This window comes from Copadichromis virginalis, linkage group LG7 (genome assembly GCF_057382275.1).
Source record: "Copadichromis virginalis isolate Kocher_CV1m ecotype Utaka linkage group LG7, C_Virginalis_male_GT1.1, whole genome shotgun sequence".
Lineage (NCBI taxonomy): Eukaryota > Metazoa > Chordata > Actinopteri > Cichliformes > Cichlidae > Copadichromis > Copadichromis virginalis.
The window spans coordinates 47344223-47355468 of record NC_140624.1 but is presented as its reverse complement, the minus strand read 5'-3'; the positions used below and the strand labels follow the sequence as shown (position 1 = coordinate 47355468).

General features: G+C 39.8%; 1 protein-coding gene across 1 annotated transcript; it reads left to right on the top strand.

The window, feature by feature from the left end:
• The first annotated feature begins 221 nt into the window (after nt 1-221).
• Nucleotides 222-10120, top strand: surf4 (surfeit 4). The gene is made up of 6 exons (XM_085463808.1): nt 222-606; nt 2671-2857; nt 4489-4565; nt 4646-4689; nt 5416-5602; nt 8844-10120. Exons 1-6 carry the CDS (start codon nt 559-561, stop codon nt 9108-9110), a joined length of 810 nt encoding a protein of 269 aa, XP_085319934.1. The 5' UTR covers nt 222-558; the 3' UTR covers nt 9111-10120.
• Nucleotides 10121-11246: the final 1126 nt, after the last annotated feature.

Sequence of the window (11246 nt, the reverse complement as noted above, 5' to 3'; positions counted from 1 at the left end):
GAAATTAAGTGTAATAAAATTGTTTAACTCAGCTTACATTGTATAGATTAGTAGTATTTTAAATATGTTATCTTTTTACAGACCCTATTAGACAGTTTACATACAAACTATAACCATATCTCTAAAAGATTAATTATCAGAAAGAAATTTTAAAAGCACAGAGGTATGACTGTCTAAGGGAAACGGTCTAACTAACAGGTTATAGTGATATTAACATCAGGTGGGTTTGGGGCTGTAAAGCAGCGCTTGTTTACTTGTGTACAGCCGTAAACAATGCCCAGCGGCGAGCCGGAGGACCCCGTACGGATCGGTATACGTGGCACACCGCGGTTGCAGTGCCATGTAGGGGGGCTCGCTCCGTCTCGCTCGTCAAATCGCGGGGCATTGTGGGGCGGAGGCGGCCTTTCTCTGAGTCCAGGCAGTCGGGAAATCTTCAAGTAAATAACGTTAACAGTGGCAGGAACAGAGCGAACACAGCTTGCGGAAAAAAAAAACCCAACGCACCGAAGCCGTGTTGCGCCGAGCCTTAAACATTACAGCTGGTAAAATTACACGAATATGGGGCAGGAGGATCTTATGAACACCGCTGAAGACGTGGCAGACCAGGTAACTTGATTTTTTCCCCGCACAGCAGCTCACACTGCTAACCGCTGCTAGCAGGTTAGCTGCTAACTAGTTTGTCCAGAATGAAGTTAACCGTTTCCTCTTGTCGTCTGTCGGCTACTCTTTCTGCGTTCCTGCCGACGGCTTCAACTCTTGTTTTAATTTGGGTGACAAATGCTGGAGATGCCTGTCATGTGTGTCGGGATGGGTTTGATAGCAATATTGAGTCACACCGACCAGATGAAACTGGTAGCTAAATTGACTAAGAAAGAGCTGGGTGACAGGAGCACATTTGGTTGTTCCTTCATTGTGTCAGTTATTCGGCTTGCTTCTAGCCACACGGGTTATTAACATTATTATGTTGCCAGACTGCTGTTGTGAAATCACTTATGATGGCTCCAAAGTTGTGGGCTAACCCTAACACGTTACTCAGTTAGCACTCTTAGTGCTTAGCACCGCTGATATTTTCTCTATTACACCGGCCGCATCTGTGCTTCTATATCTTGCTTTGGCTTTTCTGTTATTTATATTCATGTGATTACAACCAACTTGGCATGAGCTGACGCCAAGATAAGCGTTCAGGTAGCCTCCTGACCCTTGTTTTGCAACCACTGGGGACCATCCTCTCCACGTATGTGGTTTTATATCTTCCTTGTTCCTTCAAAACGTTGAGCTCTCTGTGCTGTAGGTTACTGGTCTCACGTTTTTGCAAAGCAGAGCACAGATAAAGAAGCTCAAAGTAATCAAATATCATGGAGCCAGTTCTGCATACGTTTACGACCCTTCGTGTTGACTGAACTCAGTCCAAATCCCAGAAAATGTTCCCTAATTTCATAACGCCTGATTGATTTATATTTGGCCATCACGAGTGCTGTGAAAGATTACATGGGAAAAGTACACACCATCTGATTTGTTTGCCTTGTAGGAGGCTCACTGAAGCTCAATGCAAGGGGCACATCCCTCACTGATGAGTACTGAGCTAGCATTTTACCCAGACTTAACACTTCGAAAGAGTGTATTTCTGTGCTGTTGCAGCAACCTTTGGGCTTGTTAGGATTGGCTCCAAGTTGGCCCATTCATGTCTCGCACAGCAGTCAGAGTGAGAGTTGGTGGATGCTGATAGGCTGCTGAGATCTGACTGTGCTGATGTGGACTGCTGGATAGGCGGGCCAGAGGGCAGGCCATTTCTGCTCTCCTGTGTGACTAGTGTCTGGGAAGTACATGAATTCTTCTTGAGAGAAGAGCCTCAGTTACTTAATTTGTGTTTTGTTTAAATGTTCATCACATTTTGTCTTTGAAGAAATACTTTTTAGTTGAACAAAGCTGTGCTGTGTTGAAATATCTATCAGTAATTCTGCTATTTGCATGTATGAGACTCTCACACCTTTGAAGTTAGTTTGATTAGCTTTGTTTTATTAGATGCTCAACCAGATTGATTAATGAGGCAAGAACATCATATAGAGCAGGGGTATCCCCACAGCTATAACATGTGCTCTTACCAGTAGCAGTTTATATAAAGAGATCAAATTAATATTGAACAAACTTGAGTTCAGCTTATTTGTGTGACGCTTCGAACCAGTCCCAGTTTCTCACATAGCCCCTTGAGATAATTGATTGCCCAACCCTGATATAGAGTGTAACATCTTCATCTTTTATTTAATGTTTTTTGGAGTGCTGATTATAGAAAAATATTGCTAGTGATTTTTGGCATACTATCACACTAATCTTTAAAAAAAAAAATTACAACCAGCCTTCCACAGTCTGGAGGGGACTAAATTTTGTGTGGCACAATAAATGTTTTGTCTTGATTATCTTATTATAATAACCATTCCCAGATGAAATTCAATTAGTTGCGCAGCTCTAATTAGACAGTGGCGTCTCCCGCACAGTGGTGTGTTTGACTGTTAGCAGGTAAGTATATATTTATTTAAAGAGCCTTTAGGGAACTTTTTAGTGGATTTTAAGGCTTGGTGACATTGAATTATATTTATACAATATAGCATAATCAAAATTACCTCTTTCCATCCCTCTTCAGACCTTGTCAGTCATTTTTCCTCTCTTTCCCAGTTCCTGCGGGTAACCAAACAGTACCTGCCCCACCTGGCTCGTCTGTGTCTCATCAGCACCTTCCTCGAAGATGGCATCCGCATGTGGTTCCAGTGGAATGAGCAGCGAGACTACATTGAGGCAACCTGGAACTGTGGCTACTTTCTCGCTACATGCTTTGTGCTGCTTAACCTCATCGGACAGCTCGGTGAGTAAACGGGAGCAGTCCTAATTAAAATTGCCAAACAAATCTAGGTGACATCTTTAATGTTAGCTCTTTGATGAGATAAATAAAAATAGTTTAGTTCATGTATTGAAACTACGAGTGAAGCAGGAAGCATCAGTACAGTATTTGTTCAGCATGAACTGTTACTTCCCAGTGTACACCATTCTAATTAGGCATAACTTCAATACCCCTGCAAAACATGTTCCTTCATGAACTCTATAATGTTCACTTTTGTGGTAGCTGTTGTAGAAAGGGTTTGATTTAAGCATCTGGTTACTCTAGAGTCTAGAGTAACCAGATGCTTAAATCAAACCCTCTAGAGTCTAGACCTTTGATACATATTGTGGACAAATTCAACGAGGACTGACTTAAAAACAGAAAAACACGTTTTTATGATGCAAAAAAGATCATGATAGAATTACTTCGATAGCATTAGTTTCAGGCATCAGTCAAGTAGACCTAGAGACCAGTCGCCAACACCCTGGCAATCGACCTGAATTCACAAAGCAAAGGCCAGCAACTACTTGCCAGCCAGAGAATATAGTTTTTCTCTAGAGTGTTTCTCAGTAATGGACTCGTTCTTGTATAGTGCTTTTTTTTTTTTACTCTACTACTCAAAGGGTTTGAATCATGTCTCATTCACCCATTCAGAGCCATTCATACAAACACTTTGTTTTTGTCTAAGTTCTTTATATCTAACAGTGACTCAGCAACTTGCAGTTCAATGTCTTTAAATTCTGATAATGGTTAAATCCAGCCAGGGATTGAACCACCAACCTTCCAATGAGTGGAAGGCCTGCTGTACCTCCTGAGCCTGGACCTCCATGACTACAGCTTTAGCATTTGTTTTTAGGCAGCTTCCAACTAGGCATTATTTTCTTTTGCAGAGTACTATAGTAGGTTTGGATGCTTTCTGGTTCAGTATAAGTCTTATTTATTTAATACTGGGCTTTGGCGCAGCCACACAGGTCATTTCTTTCCACCTCCCTTTACGATAGTTTGTCCTTTTGATTGGCTGCACCTTCGCAAACAGAAGATCTGAGCAGCAGATGACTGGGGCTTCTGTGCTAACAGGCAGTGTACCTGCAGTGTTCAAATTAAGCATGTCTGTACTCTTTGACATCACACATGAAAATAAAAATTTTGCATAACTGAGCACTTGATAAGCCTGAGGCCTTGACTCACAGGGATTATTTGTAAATTGCACATGCACACACAACTCTTGCAGGAAGTCATAAACAGTGTGAGCAAAATGTATGTGTCCCACATTTTGTCTGTCTGCTGCTCATCTACCTCCACCTCACACTATCCCAAACATCCTTATCTATCACACTGACCCTCTACATCCATCCTGACCCTCCCTTGAGGATTTCATCTTTTCCTTTAACATCCTTTTTGTAATATATCCACTATCCCTCCACTGCACATGCCCAAGCCATCTAAGCCTCACCCTTCTAACAGCAAAGTTAATCTAACACAAATATGTAATATAATCCTATTGATAAAGCACTGCAAATTATGGTTTATGATTGCATTTTGCAACGTAAAGAGAAGAACGGACCATATGAGAAGCATTCAAGGCTTAACTCTTCTTATTGTCCCTGCCCAAACAGGTGGTTGTGTCCTCATCCTCAGTAGAAATTTTGTACAGTATGCCTGCTTTGGACTATTTGGGATCATAGCGCTACAGGTGAGAACAGTCGTATTATATTTCCTTTCTTTTTATGTCACTGTGTCTAATCTGAATGTTGTGGTTTTTTTCCCCACCAGACGGTTGCATACAGCATTTTATGGGACCTTAAATTTTTGATGAGGTAGGTGTCACTAGGTGCTGAACTGAAACACAACTTTAATATCATGCATGACAAAATCAAACTTCAAACAAAAGCAGCCATCACTTTTTACTGACATGTTGTTTCAATTCAAGTTTGCTCACGAGTGATGAAGCAGAAGCGGATGCTTTTTGTGGTGCCTTCTGATAACATTTTCATTTAACTTGAATTAGAACTAGTTTAATCAATAAGGGAAAAAAATATAGTGTAGGATTGCAGGAATAGAAAGTCTAATCTCCTCGTAGTGGCATTATATCAGAATACATCACCGTTTCCAAACAGACACCAACACTTAGGATTACCGTAATTACTGTGGAGAAGACCTGTGATTTAGATTTAAACACCATCAGGCTGGATGAGTCATGGGTCTCTGGAGAAATCTGTTAAATATAGTGCCACGTTTGTCTGTTTATGCATTTTGTGGGCATTTAATTCATGTCAGGAGAGAGTTGTAGTATAATGTAGTAAATCAGCTCTATAATTAACAGAAAAATAGTCAAATTTGATAGCTGAAACATTCGTGTTATTCAGAATAAAATATAAAAACATTCTCGCCATACAAGTAGGCATAAGTTAATGGAGTAGTTCCCTTACCCTGCTAATTAAACAACAATCAGATTGTCACCATTTGACAAGTTAAGAGGGATGGCTTTTTTCTGCTCATTTGAGGACACTGTTCAAAAATAACTGTCCTCTCTCCTCTTCAAGAAACCTGGCCCTTGGAGGTGGTCTGCTGCTGCTACTGGCTGAATCTCGTTCAGAAGGAAAAAGCATGTTTGCTGGAGTCCCCTCCATGGGAGAGAGTTCACCGAAGCAGTACATGCAGCTGGGCGGTCGAGTACTCTTGGTGCTCATGTTCATGACCCTGTTACACTTCGACTCCAGCTTCTTCTCTGTGAGTTCAGACACAATCAAATACCCATACGTTCTCCAGCCGCTTCATACAGATGGTTTTCCTGTCATTAAAAATAGTTTTATTGCAATAGCCTTGAATTAACTATACATTAAGTCTCATGTCATACTACCACGACAGGTGATCAAGATGATACATATTATATTTATATGCATTTCTAAATAATGCAGGAACCATACTGACTGGTTTGCATCTAAACCATGTTTTAAACGTCACATCAGAAATCTTAAAATGACTGCTAGACAATGTTCCCTCTAATTTTTCATGTGTCCGAGCGAACACACAAACTCCCTGAGCGGTCCCTTGGACCACTGTGAGCAACAGCAGACGTGTGCACTGTGGTCACGCCAGCATCAAATCCATCCAAGTTACATGGTTTATTAAAATAATCAAATTACAGCATTTACATTTATGTTAGACTACTTTTAATTAACTGCTTTAGCCCACTTACAATGAAAAAAAAAAATCTTGTTCATGACCTGTGTAGAATGGTAACACTATTAGAAGTAAAAATAACTTCAACTCCAATTTTGAAAACACAATTTTCTATTTTTCTTTTATTTTTATTTTTTGTTATAAAGCTCCGACTTGTATTATGAGTCTGTGGTCTGGGAGAGAGTCCTGTAACTCTCTGTCTGCAAAACACAGTACATAATGACCAATGTTGGGCAATCCATTATATAGTTACTACTTCAAAAAAGTTACTGAGCTTTGCAAACAAAGTTTTTTGGGGGTTTTTTGCAGCTGTTTACCTAAAAATGCAGCCAAGGCGTTTTGGTTTTTTTTTGTTTGTTTGTTGTTGTTTTTTAAATAAACATTTCAAACTATTTACAGAATAATCAGCTGTTCTGCATCAAATTTGATGCCACACAAATGATTTGTGCCACTCCAAAAAATAATTTCTGTCCACTATGAGATAAAGGAGAACAACAGCCTGATGCCTGCAGGCCCGACAACAGGAGATGTATCACTCCTGTAACACCTGTAACATTCAGCAGTCGCCTCATTGTTCTGACACACACAACAAAACTATTGACTACACTACACACTAACTACACAAGATTTGCGCTAAACGTCTCAAAACACAGCCGTCACTCCTAAAACTTCCCCCTCCCTAAACATCTAAATGCCATGTTGCCATATCATTTTTTGATTGGTCGACATGGTACATTTTCCCACCAATAGGAGGGAGGGGGTTCTGGTTTTGGTTTTGCTCACAGGCGGAGAGTGCTTTCGAGCGTTTTCCTTATAAAATGCCATTTTTACCGTTTCTTCCCGCAGTAAATGTAAACAACGATAGTATTCAGGAAGAAAACCAAACATTGCATGTATTTTTATCATAACTCTGGTTTTACGTGGCCTATCAACACAATTTAAAAACTGGTATAAAGTCCACACTTTTTCCATCAATTGTTCTGTCTGTCCTGCTCACATCTCCAATGGTTGTCCACGTTGTCATTAACGTGGCTTCACTCCCCATCAGCCACGCCGCTTTGCTAGCTAAAACACCGGTGTCGGCACATAAGGACGCTGTCATAGCCTGTCAACGACGTCGATTAGCTGCGTATATATGAGTGTGAATCACGTGATCAGCTAGACTATGGGATAAGGTGGCATCGTTCTATTCCTATACTGGAGCAGCCAGTCACTTACTGACTAACACTGCAAAACAGAGTTGTTAACGTATTTACTTTAATTTCAATTCAGGTTAGATTGTTTTGTTTTTTTTTTGTGTGTGTGCAAAGACCGTGCCAGCAGTGTGCAATTGCGCACCCGCGCAGCTTAGAGGGAACATTGCTGCTAGATATTTACTTAATCTTTACACGTTACTATTGATCAACTAAATACAAGTGGTAACATGTACGTTTCTGTAAATAATATGACCAAAGATTCACAATAAAATGTGTCCAAATAGTCGGATATTACACAGTAATGAACATTATATTCATTATGCACACAATTGTACGGTATTTTATTTACATTTGTGTCACATATCATTTTAGTTCATTATCCTCTATAGAGAATGGTATTTGTGGTGAACTCAGATTTGCTCAAAGGTCACACAGTCATCACAGTCAACACTCAGTCTCTGTTTGCTCAGCTTTTATTGTCATGATGCCATAAATGTGTAATCAACACGCTGCAAAAGAGGTCATGAAAGAGCGTGCATTTATACTCACTGTACTTTAATTTCACTTATTTTTTTCTGAGATTTAATGTTATCATTAACATTGCCTCAAATCGCAGATTTTCCTCATGTCTCACAGTCTAATTACGTGCTTCATGTGAATCAGGGGGTTCTCACCTGGATTTAAAGAAACGTTTTATTCTATTGTGCGATACTTTCAGCTTCTCCCTTAAGCTTTGACTGTACTTTATGAACCAGCAACAGTGATGTAAATTTTGTCATATGACCGTAATGGTAAATGGCCTGTATTTGTATAGCGCTTTACTTAGTCCCTATGGACCCCAAAGTGCTTTACACTACATACAGTCATCCACCCATTCACATACACATTCACACACTGGTGATGGCAAGCTACATTGTAGCCACAGCTGCCCTGGGGCGCACTGACAGAGGCAGTAAGGATGAAGGTCTGTGCGGGTGTCCAGCTGTCAGCCTGTCTTGTTTTGTTTTGTTGTACTCCTCCGCATCAAATTTACTTTAAAATGTCCCAACTATGCATGCACCCAGGCACTGGACTAAGTATAACAGAAAAGACTACTCAGCCATCATGTCTTCAGCTGTGTATGTCGATGCCCACAACAGAGTTTAATCAAGCCTTTATTTCTCAAGGGGCTGCCACAGCGGATGGATCCGCATATTTGATTTGGTCCAAATTTTATGCCAGATGCCCTTCCTAATGCAATCGTCCCATTTATCTGGGGGCTGACACTAAGACTACACTGCTTTGTAACTCCCCCCAAGGCAAGGGGTCTCAAACTGAGGCCAATGTGTTAACCACTGGCTGTGATTAAGTCTTAAATAACTAAAGCCCAAGGTGTACTTTAAAGTTTTAGGGTGGTATATATGATTTGCTCTAAGTAGATTAAAAGTGTCCTGTAGCCTTTTTTTGTTGTTCTTCAAACTCTGTCCTAGTAGTATAAATATTAATAAATCAGAAATATTAAGTAAATGCTTAATAACATGGGCTCATCCCTCAGATTTACACCACAGATTGCAATCCTCATGATTTTCATATGAACTCGCCTTCTTCCACAGATACTGCAGAACATGGTGGGGACAGCTCTCATCATCCTGGTGGCCATTGGTTTCAAAACCAAGTTAGCAGCACTGACCCTCGTAGTGTGGCTTCTGGCTATCAACTTCTACTTCAACGCTTTCTGGACCATCCCCGCCTACAAGCCCATGCACGACTTCCTCAAGTATGACTTCTTCCAGACCACGTCAGTCATTGGAGGCCTGCTGCTGGTGGTGGCTCTTGGGCCTGGTGGAGTGTCCATGGATGAGAAAAAGAAAGAGTGGTAGGCATATGAAGCACAGCATCACTAACTTCCCCTGCCAGCTGGGACAAAAGACCCTCCCCCTCCAGTTCACCAGGGTACATAGTTGTTGTTTTTTTGTTTTTGTTTTTTTGTTTTTTAAAAATTTGTTTGCTAAATCCAGAGACGCCACCTCAGCCATCATCGGACTTTTTTTCTTTCCCCACCTGCTGATTTAGGTTTTTTTTAGTGTTTTTTTTGTTGTTGTTTTTTTAACTTCCTTTTCTCGTGACGGCAATGATAAACGCCCGTGTAGTTCAGAGTGCAAACAACCCCCAAAAACCAGTGAATAGCAAATGGAGGAAAAGATTTATCTATTCTGTGAAGAAGAAAAGGGTTTATTTTACAGGTGTTACATGTTTAGTTAGAACTGGTTAACTGCAGCAGTTTTGGGTTTCCAGTGGATGGCGACCTTTCCCGACCATTGCATCGTTGCCGCCTGGGAACTTGGTATTGATTGAAAACAATTTTGCTCTCCAGGTTTGTTTTTTTCCCCCGTTAGCCACTCTTGTCTCTCTTCCATCCGCACCATCAGTCTCAATAGACTGATGACTCCTGTTCGTGGGGAGTCAAAACCGGGTGGGATGTTGCATATTGTATACTAAGTGTTGGATTGCAGTTGTGTTTTTTCAACACAGATATTAGCTCCAGGACTTGTTAATGGGCACTTTGTACTGTACGTCTTTGGCAAATGCCTAACTAGTGAACTGTTATACAATCGGAGATAAAAGCAGGGGGGGAGACTCATCGTTTGTGAAACACCATATTCTGCGACCTAGGAAAAGCAAAGAGGACTAAGCAGAGTCACTAGCCACCTGGACTTTGTCTTTGCTCAGTGTTTTTTGCCCTGTGTAAGGAAAATCTAAAAAAAAAAAAAAAAAATCTGTGTATTAATTTTCAGAAGTTTATATTGTATTTTTGATCATCTTTTGTTTTGTTTTTTCTTTTGATTTTGAAATTTCATGGCGAAGTAATAAATATTCAAAAATATAAAGACACTGGCTCAGTCAGTTTTTAACAGTTATATTCTTATAAACTGGCAAATAAAGCCAAATGAATGTAAATCCTCCTTTAACAAAGTTGTGAAGTTTAAGCCTCTCCTCAGAAAACTGTAATAAGAAGTTGTTTGGACATAACCATAAAAGCATCAGTTGTTTTTGAAGTGATAAACTTTGAGTAAATACTGACCTCTGCTGGACTGTGGTGGTAAAAGTCATTCAAGACAGCGTTTGATCATTTGCAGCCATAGCGATAAAAACTTAAAACTACATATTATCAACTGGACGGGTATATTGCTGTCGTGAGTTTTAGCCACTGTTTAGGCGAGTTGGTAAACACCTCAACTCAGAAAATTAACTCTATAAAAGTTAAACTTAGATAAACTATACACAGAAATCTGATGTCAAATTAACACAGACCTCTTCAGATCTGGTGGAATTTTTAAAAAAGCATTTGCAGTCTTCTATAGCCGTGTACACTTTAGAGTTCATTCTGCGGCTTTATCAGCAATCGCATCGTCAAACAGTATTGGCCTGGTGCCACTGGCAGCCGTAAATGTAGAGTGCCCTCCACTTTTTTGGACGTACAGACACATCTAATTGTAAGACGTCATGAGTTTGTTGTCCAACATGAGAATGAGGAGAATGTGGGAGGCAGGAACAAAACAAAACCTTTTTTTTTTTTTTTTTTTTTTTTACACAATGTTCCATTTTTAAGTTCATGATATAATTGATCATGATTATTTCTGCTTTCCTTGATGCTTTCCTTTGATTTTTGTTTTGTTTAAATATTTTATTGTGGAAAGCTCATTTTTAAACAAACAGCCATCAAACAAGGAAGTCTCCTGTATTAAGTTCAAGCTCTGTAACTTTTCCTCTCTTTCTCCTTTTACACTAAGTGGGAAAGTTTTCTAGTGATAGGAGCACTCTGTGAACTTCAAACATGTGTCACATTTTAAATAAATGCAGCAAAATATATTTAACAAATACAACTTACATTTAACTTGACATGAAAACATATATTGTTATAGATCAGATGACATGATGACACAAATGTTGCGCTAAGGACAATTGATAGATTGAAAATCACATCACTCAGTCAGAAAAGCAAGAAATACAGTATT